The sequence below is a fragment of the Mauremys reevesii genome, linkage group 26 (genome assembly GCF_016161935.1).
Source record: "Mauremys reevesii isolate NIE-2019 linkage group 26, ASM1616193v1, whole genome shotgun sequence".
NCBI lineage: Eukaryota > Metazoa > Chordata > Testudines > Geoemydidae > Mauremys > Mauremys reevesii.
Window position 1 is genome coordinate 10,390,447 of NC_052648.1, and position 22,790 is coordinate 10,413,236.

General features: G+C 44.7%; 1 protein-coding gene across 7 annotated transcripts in view; it reads right to left on the bottom strand.

Annotated features, from left to right (window-relative positions):
* Window positions 1-6,914: 6,914 nt before the first annotated feature.
* Window positions 6,915-22,790, bottom strand: part of DOT1L (DOT1 like histone lysine methyltransferase) — a 96,881-nt gene continuing 81,005 nt past the window's right edge. For 5 of the 7 annotated variants that reach the window (XM_039515532.1, XM_039515529.1, XM_039515528.1 and 2 more), the window contains 7 exons: window positions 19,689-19,818; window positions 16,685-17,301; window positions 15,748-15,953; window positions 13,778-13,842; window positions 12,254-13,228; window positions 10,524-11,145; window positions 6,915-7,284 (listed from right to left, as the gene is read on the bottom strand). In XM_039515532.1, the coding sequence (XP_039371466.1) occupies window positions 10,559-11,145; window positions 12,254-13,228; window positions 13,778-13,842; window positions 15,748-15,953; window positions 16,685-17,301; window positions 19,689-19,818 (2,580 nt within the window). In that variant the 3' untranslated portion in view covers window positions 6,915-7,284; window positions 10,524-10,558. The remainder of the gene's footprint in view (window positions 7,285-10,523; window positions 11,146-12,253; window positions 13,229-13,777; window positions 13,843-15,747; window positions 15,954-16,684; window positions 17,302-19,688; window positions 19,819-22,790) is intronic. The other 2 variants (XM_039515533.1, XM_039515535.1) reach the window with 2 other exon arrangements.

The following is a 22,790-nucleotide window of genomic DNA, read 5'->3' on the forward strand; positions in this document are numbered from 1 at the left end:
AATAGATTAATGTTTTACTGTCCACTGTAGTTTCCATTTCTTATTAGAAAGCAATCATCCTTCCACGCTACCAGTGCTCTTAATGCTTTTGGCTCAGGCAAAACAAGAGAAGCAGAATTATTAACAGCAACAACCTACGAGTATTAATTAGGAGAACTCTCTCTAAGGAAAAAGGGCGTCAAAGTTTTCATGCTTCCAAGCTCTGGTGTACAAAGGTTTGCTGTCAGTACAGAAGGCAAACTGACTAGATGTGGTCAATAAATGCCTAAAGGAGCCCTCGCAGCTAGTGCAGAGTTCGAAAGCTAATTACCGCTCTTCGGGGAACAGCACCTGTGACTGAAGTTATTTAGCAATCCCGGTTAGACTAGTGGATAAGGCCACTCCCCGGTCAGTGAAGAAAACCGTCAAGTGTATCGATAGTCACTGGGGAGGAAAATAGCACCATCTTCAGAATGGGGTGGAGGGTGGCTTTTATTGTAGGCCTGAAGTCTAGTCAGTGGGAGGAAAATGTGTCCCTAAAACAGCAGCTTATGGGAGACTGCAGCAAGCCCCAGCTCTTGACATCTCCCTCCACCATTCCAGCAACCATGGGAAAGGTCGGGTGCAGCCTCGTGTGTGTGTATTGTAGCTATATATAAATAAGAAGAGTGCTGAGACACTAGCAGTTTAAGAGTCTGGTCCTGCCAACACTTCCTTGGGGGCATAGCATTTACTACCAGTGAGATACTCCTGGTAGAGGAGTCAGTATTTGCAGGACCGGGACATAACAGAAAAACATCACACACTTAGTGCTGAAGTTACTTCATCCATCCCTCCAGCTACACCACGGGAGCAATCCTGCTCTCACTGAAGTCAATGTTAAAATTTGCCTGGCTGACTCCAGAGAGAGGGATTGGACCCTGAATTCATCTTACGAACAGCCTTGGAAATCATCTGAATCTCCCTAGACATCACAAAGAACTGGGCTCCATGAATGAACTTTGCAAGAAGGGAAGCACATGTTGGACTTTAAGAAAACAACTGGAAGCGACTGTGTTCCCACAAACGACCGCTCACATTAGTGAGACCTAAGTAGACACAGTGGCATATGGCAGGCATTGCAAATTGTCCCTGACGCAGCGTGGTTAATGCAGTTCCCGGCCCTGACACACTCCAGCTATACCAGTCCTAGGACCCTCAGCAGAATGGCAGGATACTGGGAACAAACAGCATTGAAACCCAATTTACTTTAATGCACAATCCAAACAGGATTTGAACCCAGATCTCCAGAGGTGAAAGTCTACCAGTTGCCTGTGTCCCACCCTATCACCTATTTAACTAGAGCTATGGGCAGTTTCTCCAGAAAGGGAAGGTGGGGAAGGGAGGGATGAAAGATCCTTTTAGAGGAAATCTTTAACTAAATCCAGCTACCAATAAAGGATTGAATCACCCAAGATAGGAATAAAACTTGCCTCCATTTCTCAAACAGCTACCTCTCCTTCTACCCTCTGTTTGTCATCATTTTATCAGCTCCAATATAAAGGGGAATGAGGGAGGGAGGATTGGGACTAAATGACATTCTTTTCCCTGCCTCTCCATCCATTTTTAGCTCCATTTCTGTGCTTAAAAATCAATCTTCTGAGGCACATTACATTAGATCATTTTCCCCATAAGCAAAATTACTTCATCCTACGTGTAGACACAAACTTTCACAGCCAAGAGATTAAAAATAGTATTGCAGTATTCAAGCAACACCCCTCAGAAGAAATGAGAGGAAATCCATCCATCCATCCCTCAGCAGGATAAGGCACATGGGCTACTGCAAGCTACACCCAGCTAAAGGTTTGCATGGCCCGAGTTGTAGCTTAACTTACCAGCCTAAAAACAGCCAAGCAAATTTGAAGCAACTGCTTGAACTTTGGAATCTTTAGATTAAAGGTGCAATGTAATTGCTTGATTTCACTCATCGAACAACGGGCTTGAAATCTGTTAGTTCAGCGGACCTCCTCCAATACCCAAATCAATGAGTTCAGAGTCACTCACTGCTCTGCAGCAAACGTGAGTAGATTAAAACAGGCTCTGGCACCTTAATAACTGGGCCAATTTAAAAATAAAGCCATGTGATTTTGGCAGTGGGAAAGTGTGACAGGATGGCATGGACGGGAGCTTTAAAGCTCGTCTATCCACAGGCCAGTGATGGGCACAATCACTTCAGAAGCGAGCAGCAAGCAGAAAGCACACCTCGAGTGACAGCAAAAGCAGCCACTGGACAAGATTCCCCCACCCCCAGTCAATGCACTTACTCGCACAACCATTATAGAGGGGAATTCAGCCTACATGGCCCACTCCAATTCTTGGCCTCTCTGCTGAGCCTGCTCACAAAGCCTGTTCCCAATAGGGTGAATGCCCTTTGTGTTCTATCAGATCTTTATTCCCACAGTAAAGGGAGCAATAACAATTGAGACAACTGGAAAGTCTCATTGTCTCCTTGTGCTCCTGCCTGTTATAGCCACCTGCCATCTCAGACTTAGATTGTGCTTTGGGGGAGGTGCTCGCTCTCATATCACCTAGCACAAGGGGTCCTGAGCGACGACCAGCGGTCGTCAGTGCTACCACCATAGTTCACCTAGGTTTGAATTCTTTGAGCGCGCAGTTCTAAGTGGGATGGCTTTAATTCCTGCTTCCAATGAGCTGACAGTCCAGATTATAAACAAACTGGGAGGAAACAGGCAGGGGAGTGGCCCTGCAAACAGGAACACCTCTCTCAAGGAGAAAGGGCACCCTCAATGAATCATCTCCAATGTTCACACATATGGGAAGCTTTAAAGAGAGCTGCACGTATCATTGTCTCAGTATTTTTTTTAAATGGAAGGCTATGGGATCCCCCATACAAACCCTTAACCAAGTCCACTTTAAACCCACTTTCTCCTCCCCTTCCCCCACCCCAATTTGCTGCCCGATAGTTTCCCCAAGTAATTGGGGAAACCATCACTCCTGCAACCTGCACTTAAATGAATGACGAGATTTAGTATCTAGCACTTGTGACCCTCCCCAGGAAGATCAATGCACTTTAAAAAAGCAGCCAAGTGCCATTATCCCCATTTAATAATTGGAGATATACCAATCTCCTAGAACTGGAAGGGACCTTGAAAGGTCATCTAGTCCAGCCCCCTGCCTTCACTAGCAGGACCAATTTTTGCCCCAGATCCCTAAGTGGCCCCCTCAAGGATTGAACTCACAACCCTGGGTTTAGCAGGCCAATGCTCAAACCACTGAACTATCCCTCCCCCCCCTCTCATTTTAGAGATGAGGAAATACAGGCAGAAACTGATTTGACAGAGGTCAACCGTGTCAACAGCCAGGTTTCCAGTCCCACTCCAATGCAGCCCTCACGTACACAAGGCAAAGCCTATTTTCTGGACTCCTCACCCACCACTGTCCCGAATCAGAATTCTGACTGAATGACTAATCCACAGAAAACAGCAAATTTAAGTTTAATGCCTTGGGAGCTCTCCCAACTTTCCGACGCACCAAGAGGTTGTCCAGGGGCTGGGAAAGGCAAACCAGACAACTGGAGCAGATACACACCGCCAAAAAAGGGAAGAATCCAACAACTTGTCTCTGCATCTGCAAACATCTACCCCCCACCTCGCTGTTTCACAAAGGGCCACACAGGATCAGCTCAACATACTCAGGAAGTTCAATTTTTTGGTGATGCAGTTGCTACAAAATGTATTTTAGCTTCATTCTCAGCCCCCCTGCCAGCAGCAGCAATGCGGCTGAGAAGGACATTTGTGACAGTAGTAGAATGTCTGGGCCGGGTGTAGGAAAGTGTAAACCAGAAAGAATTCCATTCCTGCACTTCACATTTTGGCTTAAATAATATTAAATAAATAAAGTACCACCTCAGGTTACTGAGAACAAGTCTCACATCTCTGGCACTGAGCTTTCTTGCTAAGGTCACAAATATCTATAAGTTTCCAGCTACGCAGATTAGATCTTTATTAATAATGCTTCACGCTTACCAGGAGCTTCTCACCCAGAGATCTCAAAGCACTTTATGAAGCAAAGCAAGTATCCTCCCAGTTTTAAAGATGGGGAAACGGTGATGCTGAACCAACTTGCCCAAGATTACAGTGAGTAAGTGAAAGGGCAGGGAGTAAGACCCAGGTCTCTTGCCTGACCCCAGTGCATCACGTGTCTCCCCAAAACTTTAAAAATCTATTTCCCAATTTCTCCATGGAAAAGTCGAAGTTCCCAGGGTCCGACACAGAGAAAAAGGGGCCTTTTGGTGAGAAGCAACAGAATTCCATAGCCTTGCCTACTCCATTTCTCTTCCCTGAATCAGGATCAGTCTGCCTGACACTTACCCAGAAGTCCAACTCAGCTGAGATTACTGGGAAGACGAAATCCACAAGCAAGCAACGTACACAGAAGGCTGCAACAGTCAAATTTAAAGGAAGAAGCTAACAAAGGCAGAGAAGCTCTGGAATCCCTGCAGGGATAACTGCCCTCAGAAGCATGTTTGAAACTCACAATACAACAAAGGTTCTCATTAAACCCTTTAGCAGAACAGTGCTGAAGAGGCCATGTGCTTTAAGAGGGTAATGGCTAGGAGGTGCCCCAGGTCTTGCTCCCATTGCACCTGGCCAGGATGGGAATTCGTTATCTGGTGAAAGCAGACTGGCTCAAGTGATATCATGCATTTCCTGCCCATCTCTTAAATCAGGGATGTTGATGAGCCTCAAATCGGCCTAACTGAGGCATACAGAGGGGCAAAGCTAGGGCCCTTGAGCAGCTGTTCACACTATTTCACTACCTACTTTTTTTTTTTTTTAATCCTCCAAGGATCCGAGTGTGCATTTTGTTGCCTTTAATTGGGATTAAAACTGCTGAGAAGGCCCTGCACCTTTCAGTTGCCCAAAGATCTGGATCAGGCTGGAGTTGCCCAATTCACAGCGGAACAATAACTGGGTGACGTGTTTTCCTGGATTCCAGGACATAACTGTTTATGGCTTCCACTAGAAGCTACTGGATGTTTCTCAGCTGCCACTCCCTGAGCATTACTTTGCTTTCTCTAGGTTCTCTCCCTGCTGCTAGGAATCCAGCTGGATGCATCACTTCCTCCCTCTCCGCTTCCATGCACAAGCCAGAAAATGATTAAAAATATTCCTGGAGATTAGGAATAAGGATCAGTCCCCTTAGTGATCAATAATAAGGCAAAGTTACATTAATAGTTTCTGCACACAGGGGGCACCTTTTGGAGAGGCTGAGACACTTGGGAGTGGATAGGGTAACCGAGCTTGTTAACTTCTATGCCATTGCCCGCTACATGGTCTAGAGGGAAGCAGCCAATTTGAAACACAGTGAAGGGGGCATTGTTAATCAGGATACTGCACCTTTCCAGGACAAATTCACTCCCGCGGGAAGAGGAGGGAGCTGGTGAGAATAGGAAAGTAGGAGAACATCTCCACCAGCTTCTTTGGACACAAGAACCAGCACAGTACTCACGGAGACACAGATCAAACCAGCCGCGGAAGCACAGCACAAGAGAGTGTGAAGAGATATTTGGCCTGCTCCAAGTGCAATTAGGCAGCTGATTCACGAAGCCCAGCAGTTTGTGACAAAGGGAAACCACACTAGGGAGTTGGTAAGGGAGAGCTCAACTCGATAGTGAATGGCTGCTTGCTGGAGTTTAGAGACTAATTAGAGAGCTATTAACCTCGCTGGAATGGACTGAAGGACACCAAGTGCCTCTGGTGCAATACGACCGAATCTCCCCAGACAGAACTTAGGCCAGCAAGGGGTTCACTTTAGTATCATTGTGCTCTGAATCTAGTCACTCTGCTGTAGCGATTCCCCTTCTGTTCCTGTGGTTTCCTTTATTGGCGCTTGGTCCAGTCTATGCTGCAGATTGAAGTTTATGAACTAATGGGTCCTCCTCCCCATTTTGTGCACTTGAATAAATAAAAACATCTGTTTACAAGTTTACTGTGCATCACACAACCTAAAAAATAAACTGAATAAAGTTTATGAAATTTATAAATTTTCATTACGTCTATAAAATACGGTCACTGCTCGGAGCGACACTTTCTGTACACAGAACACCAAGTCACAATACAATTCAAAATGCACCAGTTTGATAGTGTGGCAGCAAGTTACGCTAGATTGTGGTGTTTTTGTGAACTACCATTTAAACCTATTCAAAGCAAAGAAATACAAAAGCGAATGCACTTAGAAGTCAATAAAATGTACAAGGCTGAGCCATTTCGGAATCAAGTATCAAAACCTTACTAACAAAATACATTGTACTTCAACAAAAACAACAAGCTGAGAAAATCTGCTGCTATCTGCCCCAGCATAGAAGCTCGGTTTTCAATCTTCCCAATATTGTTAAAAAGGGGCTGACCAACACCAGTGATTATGCACCCTGTTCATATGCCAAATGACACCCCAAAACAAGTTAACAGTCTAGTTACTGAAATTCACAGTGACTTGAGCGCCACCAGAGGTTTTAATGGGCCCAGTGAAGTAGTCTAACAGGACTAGACTTAAGTTATGCTTCTTCTGTTCCAAGTGTCTGAACCAGCTGAGTTTGCACAGGTAATCTAGCTGCCATTCCAGAGGGGAGTATTGCATTCTTGTTTGTAATAAACAATATTAAACGCCTGATAACTGAGCCATAAGCTCTGTTAAAAATAAAAAGAAACAACCACCCAAAACCAAAGACTGCCATTCTCTGTAGCTCCTGCTTTGCTGTAAACCAATGGACTTTGGTATATGAACAGAGTGAGTTGAATAAATAAAAGCAGACCTTTCTGAGAACTGGGCTTGGCATTGGTCAACCCTCAAATTCAGCACCAAGGATTTGAACTAGAGAGGCACAGTTCTGACGGATGAAATAGCACCGAGAGGAGGCTCTTTTACATCTCTGCTGGTGTGCCAGTCCTTTATTATTCAGAGAATGGTTTCAATGAGTTGTGTTTTTTTATGACTTTAGATGGAATAAAATAAGCCAAAATTGTTTTCATTTAAAAAAAAAGATAAATACTTTATCTAAACTATCAACAATACAAACTGGAGCTTTTTTTAAGCATTTTCCTTTGCAGTTTTTTTTCAACTCCGATTCACAGTAGAATATTCTTTTCTCTGTTATTTAGGTCTTTTGTTTGTTTACTTTGTCCAGTAGTAAGAGAGTAGAAACCCTGCCAGGCCAGGCGAGCACCTTTCAGTGGAAGCTGAGTGAAGTTGGTCCACGTTGTCCTTGCATAGGTCACATTGGGTTGAGGTAGAAATCCTAGTTACCTGTAGGACAGGAGGAGAGGAAGAGAACCATCTAAATTAGATGCATCAAATCAAGTGTGCGCCAGAAATGTCATTTACTATATAGTTCTTTAGCCAGGATCAACAGGGCCAGAAAGGAGAACAATCCATGTGTGAATATCAGTCAAAATTAGAGACAGATGACAACCCAACAGGTCTCTTCCATCACACCCCAACCCTTCTTGGGCTGTGCAATAACGTAATTTGATCCCGTGTTCCTAGATTTAGGCTCCAGTTCAACAAGGTAAACACACAAGTAGTCCTACTGAAGATAACGAGATTATTCATGTGTTTAAATCAGGCATATGGAGTCTGATCCAAAGCCCGTTGGAAGTCAATTGGAGCCTTTCCATTGGCTTCAGTGATGGACTTTGGAGCAGGACTATGCTTAAGTACCGTGATGAATCGGGGGCTTAGATGTTAGTCTGCATTGAACTTCCACCGTCTGCTGGCCTAGGCACCTCCATGCGTCAAATCCAGTGCCAGGGTTCCGAGACCTTTGCTCTACATCTAGCTTCTGTGTTTATAACGGAGACACACTGCTCCTCTCTGGTGCTGCCTCTTCCCCTCCCCTAAATGTCTTGTCATTTAGATTGGAAGCACTTTGGGGCAGGAACTACCTAATGAATTTGTACAGTGCACCAAGGAGTCCCAATTTCAGGTGTGGTTTGCTTAATAAAAATAAGGTGTTTTCACAGTGCCTGCACCCACATCATGCAGATTTAAACAAAGGACCCAAAAAACTTAGCCACAATCACACCTAGACTGGCCCAAATACAAGAATTCCCTTCAGTGAAAAGCGCTGAGGTTCTGCCATTTGGTTTTGTTCTGCAGCAGAACGGAACTAAGACCTTTTGAAAGCTTTCCCAAAAAACAGAGAAAGCCTCCCCCACACCCAATGACCCAGTGGATAGGAAAGTTACCTGGGGTGTGGGAGACAGGTTCAAGACCCTGCCTGAACTCAGATCTCCCACATCCTAGGTGAGTGCCCTGTCTAGATGACTATTCTGGGGAGTGGGCCTCTTCCCTTGCAACCTGAGACACCTTCCAGACGGCAGCTTTGTCTAAACCAATGCCTTCCTGCAAAAAGTTTCAATTTTGACAAATTGGCATTTTCTAATGAAAAAATATTAATAAAAAATCCCTCCCATCCTATTCATACCCCTCCTCTCCAAATTCAAGTTTCCATCCACAGCCCCCGTTTCCTCCAGCCTATTTTCCAGCCACCACCCTATTCCACTTTATATTTCATGACTGTTTACATCTTACGCCGACACCAGCTGCTGCAGCTCTCGGCAAGTTACTCGACCTCTCTGCTTCAGCTTCCCCCATCTGCAAATCTGGAGGTAACTTACCTATGTCATGTGGGTGTTGTGAGGATTTGATCACATTTGGAGAACAATTTGACGGTGAATACACTATCTACGTACAAAGTGTTTGACAAGAATCGGAGGTGTCCTGTAATTTAGTCAAATGCCACAAAAGGCAAAGGGTGTTACCCTCTAGTGGATGTGCTTCTGAACCACAGGCTTAACTATGCAATCCTGAACTGCATTATAAAAGCAAAGGTTTGCATAATGACAATATGTGACTTTCTAGTAGTGCATATTATTCTGAAGCTGCTCTGAAAGATTCTTTAACACTTGCTTGGCTGACATGCATGCGTGCACACACCTTCAGAGGTTTTTCTCTCTTCCACAGCCACATTCATTACTTAGCTTGGGCTAGATTTTAGCACAGGGTATTCCACTAACTAACCTAGCATAGTGACAGGTTTCACAGTGGTAGCCATGTTAGTCTGTATCAGCAAAAAAAGTCCTTGTGGCACTTTAGAGACTAACAAATTTATTTGGCCATAAGCTTTCATGGGCTAAAGCCCACTTCATCAGATGCATGCAGTGGAAAATACAGGAGGAAGATATATATTATATATATATACACACACACACACACACACACACAGAACATGAAAAAATGGGGGTTGCCATACCAACTCTAACAAGACTAATCAATTAAGGTGGGCTATTATCAGCAGGAGAAAAAAAAACTTTTATAGTGATAATCAGGATGGCCCATTTCATATGAGTTTTTTCCATGAAGTTGACTGATTTCCACTTCATACAGCTAAATTCAGTGCCTTTTTTCTCCTGTTGCTAATAGCCCACCTTAATTGATTAGTCTAATTAGAGTTGGTATGGCAACACCCATTTTCATTGGAGAGAGTGAGAGTGAGAGTCTTCCTACTGTATTTTCCATTGCATGCATCTGATGAAGTGGGCTTTAGCCCACGAAAGCTTATGCCCAAATAAATGTGTTAGTCTCTAAGGTGCCACAAGTGCTCCTCGTTCTTTATCTAGCAAGCCAAAGACTACCAAGGCAAGCAACAGCCCGATGGCTGATGCAATCTGTTAGTGCTTTACCTATCAGGGACGGGGAACAGACTTCCTGCTTTATTCTTATCTAATTCCAATTATAATCAAAGGCTGATTATACAGAGAATGATTAGATCAGGTTGCCACTATGAGGCAGACAGAGTCACCAGGCTGCTTTTGTAACTCTATTCTCACTCTCCTTAGGCTCACATTATCTGCAGCCCTCCACTGATCATTCTTATTCAGTTGTTTCCAAGGGGAAAAAGGGTTGTAGCCTATGACCTTGAGTTCTCCTTTGTTAGCCATATAGAGCAAATTTGGTATGCCGCCACAAAAACACCACCACGCTACCAGCATGCAGGGTAATGACATGCCAACCTGAAGGGAGCGCAAAACGCAGAATAGGCAGCAAACCCCTGCGGGGCTGTCCATCAAGACAGATGCTTGGAAAATATGAACAATCAGCTTCTCGTCCTAATTTTTCTCACGCTCTCAAAGCAGCACATTTTTTAAAGTATTCAAGCCATGATACTGCAGGAAACGTTGCTTCAAATAATGTCAATTGGTAATTGCTGCTACCCCGGCCTGAACACAACGTTCCTGGATATCAGATGAGTTACCATTGTGAGCACTCAGTGTGTCGAGAAATCCTGACTCCCAAAACTGAGGCGCTTCGTTGTCTCCCCTCTCTACCTTGAGATTACCAGCTCTCCAAATTTTATTGGGCTCTCTCTCTGTCAAAGAACCTGTTCCCACCCCGCTTCCAAGCTCAGTTATGGGCCGATGGCTGAAAAGGAAAGGAAGGTCATTCAGTATCTTGTACAAACCTCCTGTTTTCTCTAGCCTTACCTTACAAAATAAGAACGGTTAGCTAAGCAAGCTCTTTATCGTGGCTTAACCCCAGAAAGGTGCGAAGCATAAGGAGACTGCATGCCAAGTGTAACCCACATAGCGGACGTGCCAGTTGCGTTGGACTGCGGGATCATGGGCGCGGTCTGTGCCAGCGCCAAACGGGGCAGAGGTGGGTGATGGACTGTAAAGGAGGGACGGGAAGTTTTGTGCTGAAGAGAAGCTAGCTTAATAGACAAAGAAGCATTAGCAGATTGGACAGAAGCAGCAGAAGAGGATGGTAAAAAAGCATCGTTAGCTGGGATGGACGGCAAGTTCTGCAGAAGCGCAGGCTCAGAGTTAGAAGCGAGTAATGGAGGAGGAGGAGGTAATGAAACATTAGGAGGGGGTGGAGGAGGGGTATGAAAAACAGACTGCACTGGCGCTCTGTTTAGGTGTTGGGCAGCTCTGTTCTCACTGGATGTTACTAAGCTAGAGGAGGGGGGCTGGAAGGATGAGGTGCTGGCAACAGCCTGCAGAGGGTTTAAGCTCAGCATTGTGCTGCTAGAAACAGCACTGCTGCTGAAACTGGCTCCAAACTGATGAGAAGAGGAGGCAGAAGGCACCGCATGGTTAAAAATACCTGCAAACAGGAGAAAAAAAAACTCAGCTTCAGCAGATGGGCTTTGTACAGTCACAAGTGACAAGAGAAACAAAACAACAAGAAGCCAAAAAAAGCAAAATTATAGCAGTTACAGCCCCATACAAAATATGCAGCATGAAATAGCAGCAAGCAATGAGAGATAATGGATGCAGGCCAGGAGGTACAAGAGAGTCACTTACCTTCCTACTGCCAGCCTGTAAATATAGTCCATGGGGAACAATGGCCAGACCCAAGAGAAAGCAGAACTTTTGATTCTACGCCACACAGGTAACCTTTTGATGAGATTACCCAGTCACTAGAGTTCTTTATCTGAAGACTCAAATGACTGTTGTTCCCTCCTGCTTACCCACTTACAAGGCTGCAAGGGCAGAGAGTGTATGTCCAGCAAATCTAAAACGCTAAGAGGTGAGAGTTAGGATTTCCCGACATGGTGCATGAATGATTATGGGCAGAACCTGTCTGAACCTGCCAATACTACGGGGTTAAAGGAAAATTCTTTCCTATCTGCTTCCACTAGTTTGTCTCATGAGAACAGCAGCACAGAATGCTAGAGGTGCACATAGCATTTGCCATTCCTGGCACAGAAACATTCTCTTTATCAGTGTCAGTTCAAGAGCCAGTAGAATCCTACACGAATCCTATCAGCATCTCATCTGAAAAGGATACGGATATTCAGCACAAACAAGGAAGAGGGGAGGAAAGAATCTTATGTCCAAATTTCAACCTTCACTGAAGCTGACAAATCAGATATCCTTAACTGTTCAGAGAGGGCAGCATGACACGTTAAACCTTTAGACCTGCAGGGAGACCTAAGCTAGTTCCAGCATAGTGACAACTGACACGACCACATGTTATGAAATCAGAATATCGAGGTGCATTCCCATTTCCTTTAATGTTTAGTTCTATGTTCATCTAGCAGAAAGAAAGCTGATTATTCCATCAGTCGTGAGAGATGCAGGATAGAGTCAATCCGAGGCAGAGCTGCTCCACCTCCTGCAGAAGTGAAAGGGTTTGGTACCTGGAAAGAAACACGGCCACGCTTTCCTCTAGCCCTGCCCTTATACCAGAGAAACAAAGTTCTGCCTACCTCCAACTGTTCCACCTGTAACCCCAGGAGAGAAGTTCCCCATAGCATGAGAGTTAGTCAGTCTGGTTGCAGCTGATGACACGTGGACCAGACTGGCAGCAGCTGGCATTGAATTAAATAAGGACTGCAATACTGAGGAGTTTGTCACCGAGTTGAGGTTTGCCTGCAAAGCCATGGGACCCAGGGGGAACTGCGATCCAGTGGTCAATGTGTTTAAGAAAGGATGGTGTGTCTGAACAGAAGGTGCTGGGTTGCCTGCAGATGAGACACCAGTGGAAAGGCTTTTGCCATTGAGAAGGCCACCAGAAGATACAGCAGCAGCAGAAATGAAAAGGTTGTGGCCGTTTTTAAACTCCACATCTCGGTCCCGTCCTTTGCCGACCTTGCCATTGTGCTGCAAGGAACTTTTTTCAGAAGCCGCCCCTGGACGAATGGTTAATTCACTGAGCTCTTTACTTTTGACCCCTGACCGGTTTAAGTCTTCTCCTTTCATGCTGCCGAGGCCTTCAAGCTGCCTCTTGTTCAAAAAGGGGGTTGTCTCCAAAATCCCCACATCTTTGCTCCTCTGTGACTGAAAACCCAGAGAGGAGTTGAGGGTCGTCACATCTGAAGTCTTATGAGGAAGAGAAGCACCATCAATAAAGCTGTGTAAACCGATGTCTGTGGTCAGTCCACCGTTATACATGGATCCATTAGCGGAGTTTGTATTGGGGCTGAGTCTGTCCATCCCAGAGGAGGACATGGTGATGTTTTTCCGTGTGTGTGCTGCAATTTTGGCATCGATGGCCATGCCATCCTCAGAGGACGGCCTAAAGGCAAACAGGGAATTCTGGCTCAGAGATGAAACAGCCTGCAATGGGCTATCTGTAGTTTTGGTCAGGTTGATGTCAGAAATTGGCGAAAAAGTAGACTTCCATTTACTGCTATTCATGTTCTCACTGGTTTGTGCTTGTCTCCTCCCAGCTAAACTGCCACCTAGTTTGGAAGAAGGGTTGCAAGCATCAATAAACAATTCATTTATTCTTCAGTAGGCAAAATCTGTCCAACAACTGACTCATTTTAATAGCTGATTCTGCTTTCTGAACACACAGGGAGAAAGTTCACAGCAGCTATTAATCCCTCTATGACCCTAGTTAAATGCATCTCAAAGGACTGATTAGGCTGTTGGAAGAGCAGATTACATCAGCCTTCAAATCTGACACACCCCTAGCCAAAAACTGGTCAGGCATCCTTGTCTAGGAAAAAAGTAAAACCCTCTAAAATGCTTTAATCCAACCATAGTTTTAAAACCTGTGCCCATAATTAAAAGGGCTTTTGACGCAACCAACTATAAAGAGGTGGCCCCAAAGTTTGTATTGTGATGAAGGATCTGTATTAGCATAGACCTCTGCTTTGAAATGCATGTCTGCTCTATGCCACAAGTTCTCTCCCAGGAAGCCTGCTCATCAGTTGACAGTCTAAATACTACAGGGCAGCAGGCAGCACAATGCATTTAAATGGATGGTTAACATTCCCTAAACTTACCATTTTCAATAGTCTTCTGTGGAGATTTGCTTTCCAATGATATCGTTGCAATTTTCCTCTCAATTCTAGTAAGAAAAGAAAATTACTTACACGGTGCTTCTTGAAGTCTTGCTGTTACTGAGTTACCCCTATGACTTACCTCTTGATTTTTAGGTTTCTGTGTCTGCCCAACTAATTTAAAAATGTACAATGCAAACTTACTTGTTCATTGTCTCTCAACCTTTCCAGACTATTTTACCCATTTCAGGAGTCTGATTTGTCTCACATACCCCCAAGTTACACCTCACTTAAAAACTACTTGCTCATATAATCAAACATAAGAATATAAAACTGTCATAAGAACGGCCATATTGGGTCAGACCAAAGGTCCATCTAGCCCAGTATCCTGTCTTCCAACAGTGGCCAATACCAGTGGCCCAGAGGGAATGCACAAAACAAGGAATCACCAAGTGATCCATCCCCTGTCACCCATTCCCAGCTTCTGGCAAACAGAGGCTAGGGACACCATTCCTGCCCATCCTGCCTAATCGCCATTGATGGACCTATCCTACATGAACTTATCTAGTTCTTTTTTGAACCCTGTTATAGTCTTGGCCTTCATAACATCCTCTGGCAAAGAGTTCCACAGGTTGACTGCGCGCTGTATGAAAAAATACCTCCTTTTGTTTATTTTAAACCAGCTGCCTATTAATTTCATTTGGTGACCCCTACTTGTGTTATGAGGAGTAAATAACTCTTCCTTATGTACGTTCTCCACACCAATCATGATTTTACAGACCTCTGTCATATCCCCCCTTAGTCATCTCTTTTCAGAGATGAAAAATCCCAGTCTTATTAATCTCTCCTTTTTATTGCCCTTTTCTGAATCTTTTCCAATTCCAATATATCTTTTTTGAGATGGGGCAACCACATGTGCAGACAGTATTCAATATGGGGGCATACCATGGATTTAGAGAGAGGCAATATGATATTTTCTGTCTTATCATCTATCTTTTTCCTAATGATTCCGAACATTCTGTCACAGCACACTATTACTGAAAAATTGCTGACTCTCTCATGTTTACCCTATAATTATAAAATAAACCAATTGGAATATAAATGTTCTACTTACATTTCAATGTATAGTATATAGAGTAGTATAAACAAGTCATTGTCTGTATGAAATTTTAATTTGTACTGACTTTGCTAGTGCTTTTTATGTAGCCTGTTGTAAGACTAGGCAAATATCTAGATGAGTTGATGTACCTTCTGGAAGACCCATGTGTACACCCAGGGGTATGTGTACCCCTGGCTGAGAACCACCATACTAGTGGAATTTATCATTACCAAGAAATAAGCTACCAAAGACTCTGAACAGAGGTTGTAATGGAATTTTACCTACATATCAAGAGTACTTATTCATGGAACTTTTCATTGCTATTTTCCTTCCTCAGGCAGCCAGATTTACAGCACCTTTACTCTTAAAGTGCTTCACATATACAGAGCAATTACTGCACCCAGAAATGGGGAAGAACGTGACAGTGTTTAACAACACAGAGCAATGTTACACAGTTTGGAATAGGAAGTGAAGAACTCTGTATCAAGTTGAAATGGAAGTGGGAATTTTCCAAAAATTACCCAAAAGGTGGGACTTGGTCAGAATGCTGAAGTTAGCACTCCTGCAAAGTTTATGCTCATTCTCCCAAACAAAGCCACCCACTGCAAGCATTAAAAACCCAGCTAGGAGTAGGTTCCTTATGCTCATTCTGCTTTCCAACACCTTCACTGTTTATCAAGAGATGTTAGCTACTAAAGTACACAATATATACAATGCTGAAAACAAACTCTGGCTGACAAGCAGCATGGGTTCATGAGATAGATCTTTGTAGTTGTAGTTAAGACCAGGCCTTGCGTCCATGATCTTAGCCTAGAGAGCTGCCTCTTCAGATCAGATAAAACTGCTGACCTGACATCAACAGAGTTATATTCACCTGGTGCTATTGTGCTCATCTTCCGATCCCTGTTCTTCATCCGAAGTCAGTGGTGAGTAATGAACACCGTTGGTCTGAATCAGGGGCTTCTCTTTTTTCAGCACTGGAGGCTGGTCATTGTCCTGGTAGGGAACAGGAGAGTTCTTCAGGGAGTTTTCAGGGGAGGAAATGGCTGTTATTTCTAAAGGCTGATTAATGTTATTGACCTGGGATGGGAAGAAAAAAAATGTTAAAGATGAAAATATTCTTTTAGTAAAGAACTTCGTAAGACAACATTCACTCACACTCAGCTTTCAGCTTTAAGACTAGCTTAGTGTTTAACACCAAGAGCCATGCTATGCTTCAATGTCACAACCCTGAAATCCCTGCACAATGCTTGGCTGCTTTTCTGAGCTTTCATGGCTGAATACTTGACCTTGAAGATGATAAAACTAGGCAGTTAAATGCATGAAAACAGGGCAAGAACATTTCACCTCAAGTATCAATTTCTGATGACATGATGAATACAGCCTACAGGTCCTCATTAGGAATATCTGCCCTGTGTTTTATGATAATACTTACTGAAAAGCATTTGCTTAAAGTCAATGGAACATAAGCACTCAAGTCAGTTAATTTATTTTAGACCGGGTAAAATTTAGCTTTCACTGTAAGCAAACATATGTTTCACAATCACTTGGAGAATCAGAATCATTTTGTTAAAGATTCTGTTTAATACTTAATATAATTTTTTGAGGGGAAGGTAAGATGATTTAAAAGATTTTGTAACTATATCTAAATGGATCATTGTAACTTTCAACAACCTGTTGGCTCTTGGAGGAACATGTTCACATGGGTTTTTTATGCTACAGTCCAGAACACCAAAATTGTAACAATGTACAGTACTGACATGTCAAACATACCTACACTTAGCCGCAACTCCCATCATTCTTTTCCTTACCATTGAGTTTATATTAAGCGGTGAGCCTGAAGGCTGAGTAAAGAGTCCAGCCACAGTTGGTAAGGATTTGCGTTTTGGGGACACCCCGGAGTTCATGTTTAGATTCCCTGGGGAGGATCTCTTCCTTCGACCTCGTTTCTTCCCATCCTGCATGTATGCTTGGCCACAGTCCATCCGAATGCTTGCAGTCAGGGGACTGTGCTTGTTAGACAGAGACTGTTTTACACTTCCTGTACTAGGAGAGATTGTGAAGATGATTCTTCTCTTGGCCTCGTTCTCAGGATCGGAAAAGGCGGCATCAGGCTGAAGTTCCCCCTTTGTTCCTTCGGCAAACATCTTCTGAGCATCCACATACTGCAGTACCCCTACCATGCTCTGGGAGGCACCATTTAACTTGGGGCTTGCTGAGTGCTGGTGAGCCGGGGAATTCTGCCCAGAATTCCGTGACTGCATCATTAGCAAAGAAGGGTATTGTGGAGTGGAGCTCCGAGACCCTACCGAGTTAAACAAACTCCCGGAGTCGTCCACAGCTGCCTGATCAACACTATGGTTAAGGTGGGCTGGGCTGTTTGAAAGAGTTCCATTAACTGCCATGGAGCCAGAAGAATATGAAAAACCTGTGGAAAGGGAAAGTATCACTAAACAGAAGCAGTGATGTATACCTTCCAGGCTAAATCTCTGGGTACGTCTGAGTGTTCAGCTATCCTATCTGTATTAGATTAACTGGCAATGCAATAACTCCCAGTCATCTGCATAATACTACGTATTGAACTCTGCAAGGCCGCCCATCACACAGTGAAGCCAAGAACATAGCTGTACGTGTTGGTGAATTAAGTTAGATTTGTCAGTTCACTCTGCTCCCTTTTACTAACTCACAAAAGTTCACACATAACAGGCAAGTGTCCTGCTTTTAACCCAATTTTTGTCACAACTCAAGTGCCTTCTCAGGATAAGATGCTCACCTTGGATTAGAACCCAAGAACCTCTCTGCTCTCAGCCCTTTCCTCTAGCCAGTCACCCACACAGCAAGAATCAGACAGTTTCTTTCCAAAGAGACTGTCATCTGCACACCTAGCCCCTCCCCACAGCTCAAACCAAAGGGAAGCAGGGAGAAAACTGGTGGATCTTCAGGAAGTCAGGGGAACTGAAGGAACCTATGTGGGAGTTGAGGGAAAGGGGAGTAATGGAGTTCATTAAGAATCTGCAGCAATGCATCATGCATGGAATTTAGCTAAGGCCTTCTTTCCTGGGATAGTTGAGACTAAGGGGAGCTGGGAACCCAATGTTACTCTGCAGCATTGACTATAATTGGCTTCAGAGGGAGCTGCCTTCAGCCCTTGTCTGCTGAAAGGATGTTAATCAGGACAAAGGCCCTCAGGGTAGGAAGCACAGAGGAAGAATGACAGTGCAAGTCTGATGAGGATACAGCAGTGGAAGAGCGCTTCCTGCAGGCTATACTGAAGAGGCACTCACTGGTCCCAAGAAGTTTGAATAAAGGGTCTCGGGACCTTTTTGGGAAACTGCTCCTGCCCCTTGAATGGAGTGTAGGAGTGTAGTGGGTTTGCTAAGCTCCCTATTGTTGAGAGTGGCAGACACAAAGTCAACAGCTGCCTTTCCAGACTCCTGAAAAAGGCCTGACTCATTTCTCTCTGTGCCAGGTTAGAACCTAAGAACGGCCGTACCAGGTCAGACCAAAGGTCCATCTAGCCCAGTATCCTGTCTACCGACAGTGGCCAATGCCAGGTGCCCCAGAGGGAGTGAACCTAACAGGCAATGATCAAGTGATCTCTCTCCTGCCATCCATCTCCATCCTCTGACAAACAGAGGCTAGGGACACCATTCCTTACCCATCCTGGCTAATAACCATTTATGGACTTAACCACCATGAATTTATCCAGTCCCCTTTTAAACACTGTTATAGTCCTAGCCTTCACAACCTCCTCGGGCAAGGAGTTCCACAAGTTGACTGTGCGCTGCATGAAGAAGAACTTCCTTTTATTTGTTTTAAACCTGCTGCCTATTAATTTCATGTGGTGAGCCCTAGTTCTTGTATTACGGGGAATAAGTAAATAACTTTTCCTTATCCACTTTCTCCACATCACTCATGATTTTATATACCTCTATCATATCCCCCCTTGGTCTCCTCTTTTCCAACCTGAAGAGTCCTAGCCTCTTTAATCTTTCCTCATATGGGAGGCTCTCCAAACCCCTAATCATTTTAATTGCCCTTTTCTGAACCTTTTCTAGTGCCAGTATATCTTTTTTGAGATGAGGAGACCACATCTGTACACAGTATTCGAGATGTGCGCATACCATCGATTTATATAAGGTCAATAATATATTCTCAGTCTTATTCTCTATCCCCTTTTTAATGATTCCTAACATCCTGTTTGCTTTCCCTTTGGGAATGTGCTCAGATGACTGGGGAGCAACAGGATCCACCACAGTGGTACAGCTGGAGGTAGGATTTCCCCAAGGGTGGGGAGACCATCTGTTCCAGCCTTTATTTGTGCTCATGAGAGAAAGAGCTAGAGGCAATGGTCTGTCAGCATTCCACACAGCAACTGCAGCTAGGAGAACTGGGAGGATAAGAGGGGTCACAAACGGGCATGCAGTTGGATGTGAGTAAATTGAATCTATACAGATGCTGGAAGAGAGCCTAAGGGGGACTTCTCGCACTGAGAAGTCACTGGTTCAGGACTGACCAACAGGAACACACTGCCTATCTTGGTTTGTGATTATTTTGTCTGAACTGCCACACTCATGTTTCCACCAATGAATTACCCTTCCCTTCATTGTGTTTTTTCAGTCCTACTACACCCTCAATCCAGGTCCTCCTCCTTAACCCAGGAACATTCAACCTTTTGATATGAAACTGCACCATACATCCAGCTCTTGACAGTATCAGGGGCTCTCAATCACAAGTGCCCAAAAGCTCAAACACACATAATAAAAAGAGTTATTGCTAAGAGACATGGTGGCTCCGTAGAGGGGAGTTCATTACCTGAGGTAGCCAAAGCCAGTGGCTTATTTCCAGCAGCATTGCTTACGCCATTATGAGAACTAGCACCATACTGTTTTTCAAGTGTTGACGACGAGTCTCGATTCTGATGAACTGGACTAGGTGTGCTTCTCTGGAGGAGGTGAAAAAACACAAGCACTTCAGTTCAGAAAGTTTGTTCAAGAGCTGTTCATTTAACAGAATTCATGGGCATCTGTAGGTTTGTGGCTTTAAATCCCTATGGATTCCCTAAACCTTCTAGACTTTGTATATTTTCAGAAAATTACAGTTTAACTCCAGGCTTCCCAAACATCATCAAACCAAGAGCTGCACTGGCAACTTGCTGCAGCATCTAGTTTCATGTAGCCTGCAGAGATGTCATGTCCAAACATGTAACAATCTTTCCACCATAATGCATCACAGCATGCTGAGACATGACCTCTCTGCAGATCACATCTTCTGTATTAGCAGTGAGAGCCAAGCCCTGGACTGCACTGTAGGATCCCAGGGGCTTCATCTGATCATCTCCTGAAGCGTCACTGTCCATGCACAAGGAATATTCCACTGCCCACCAAAAAAAGTCTGGCACCTGGAATAAAAATGACGGTCTCTGACCTCATGTAGCTAGGCACGTATTGATGCACAAATTAGAGTCCTCCAGTAATTCCAGAGCCTCGGTAGCCTTCCTGCTACTGTGCTGTAGTTTGTTTCTAGAACTGCTGGTTTCACATACAATGCCACATTTTCCAAAAGCACAAGCAAGTGCTTCTTTTGACAGGGTTCCCAGGTACCTGAGAAATTCAGGTGTTAGACAAGTCCATGACGTGCTCACAAACCAAAGAGAGGAAAGGGACTGAAGCGATTCCTCTCCTTTGAGGAACAAAGGGTGAACTCAAAAATGTGTAGAATGGTTCAGCCTTTGGTCCCATCAATGCCTGCATCTATAACCAAGCCACAGATCCCTGTTTGGATTATTGCTGTTCCATCATAGTGAACAGTGTTGGTTAGACATGACCGAAGGGCATTCCACCACTGGGTTAGAGGTTTGGACTATTCAAGGGTTAGCCCAGTTATGGGACACAGTTAGATCCCATCTACACTACAACTTTTAATATTATTTATATTGAGTTAGCACCTACAAGCCCGTGCCATAGACCAGGATCCCAATGTGGTAGTGGCTGGACAAACACCTCAAAGAGGGTCCCTCTGCCTTTGACTCAGGACAACTGTGTCGTAATGAGGTCCCTCAATCCATAGTTTTAGTGCAGATGGGAAAAAAAACAAAGGGCTGTATCATACCCTCAGTTCACACACACAGTTCCCCTGAAATCAGTGAGAAGCGCACAGACTGAAGGCATGGTGTCATCTTGAGTATTTCTGTTCTCAAAATGCCTCAGCCATCAGGAACACTAAAGAGAGCGCCAGATTCCCACCTGATGCAAGTCAGCACACTAAACCGAGTGGCCCAGTACACGTACACACACACACACGCACACATTGCAGGTGCTCACAGACTTCAGAATCAAGCTCTCCCTTTGCCAAACCAGTTATCAGCAAGGGATGTTTCCCAAAGGCAGCCCTAACTCCCCAGGGCAGCAGTATAATTCTATAACGATGCCACCTTCCTCCATTTTAAGAGATGTGCCTGCCTGGAACTAAGACAACAGGGGCCCTCCAGCACAACTGCAAGGCCTTTTGCTAGGAGAAGGGACACAGGGAGTCAGACTACGATACCCTCCCACTGCAGCTGGCTGTGGCATCTGTGTAATAAACCCTTATTTAGTTCATCAAAGAAAGAACTCCCGGTGACAAAGTGCTAGGAGCAGACACAGCACTCTGGCCACCAAAGTACTAGCTCCCCCCACCCTGAGTGGATTTAATTGGGGGGGATGGGTGCTTAATGGCTTAATTAGGCAGGAAGCTGTTAAGCTAATAAGAGCAATCAACCCATCAACTGGGAACAGTTAAAGGACATGAAGAAAGTACAAGGGGGAGGCTGGCAGAGGCCATGGGATACATGATCTCAGGCTAGAGAGATCTTTCCCTCTCCCGTGACAGAAAGCGGGCGGGGTGGGGGGAAGAGGAGTTTATGTCCAATTTTATGTTGCTACACAAGGCTGCACTGGTAAACTGCTGGAGGGGACTCAAAGACCACACTGGTGGTCACAAACTGGGAAGCATCCAGCCAGTCTGAGATGGTTCAGTGGGCTGAGAAGGAAGCCATTAACCCTCCTCTTCCATCCACTACCATTCAGGTGGAGTCCAAATCCATGCTTCCCACAGAAAGGCAGTGAATGCTCCTTAGTAATCTACTGGAATCCTCTTTGGCAGAAACACTGGAGGGAACTGGATGCCTTACATCCCTGGTCTGTCAAGCACTGACTCTCCCCTCCCACACTGTCCTTTTCATGCTCTTCCCCCTGGGAACACGCACCAGCATAGGTCTGCTGAGATCACAAGGAAAAAAAAAAAGGAATCCCAAAACATTTCCAGTTGTGAAAGCTGAACAGATACTGCAACAGCTCATGCTTGGCGTGTGACAAACTCAGCCTTAGCACCCACACAAGGTAGCCCCATTATACCAATGAGCAAAGCAAGCCAGACGTTCATTTGCCCAGTGTCACACAGGAAGTCAATGGCTGAGCTGAAATTAGCACTTGGGATTCCTCTAGGGTGACCAGATGATAACTTCAAAATATCGGGACTGCCACGGGGGAGCGCCTTTTCAACTGTTACACTCACAGCGTCCGGGTCTTCAGCGGCACTCCGGCAGCAGGTCCTTCAGTCACTGACGGTCTTCGGCAGCATTTCAGCAGCAGGTAATAAATCTTGCCGCCAAAGAAAGCCAAGTACCCGCTGCTGAAATGCCGCTGAAGACCGTCAGCGACTGAAAGACCTGTCGCCAAAATGCCAAAGACACAGACATGTTGGGTGAGTGTAACAATTGAAAAGGCGCTCCCCCCTGCCTCTCACTGCTGCCTAAGCAACAACAAATAAATGAATTAATTAATTAAAACGGGCCACCGCACCTGAAACAAAATATCGGGATGTCTGGTCACTCTAGATTCCTCACTCATAGGCCCATGTCCTACCCATTAGGCTATG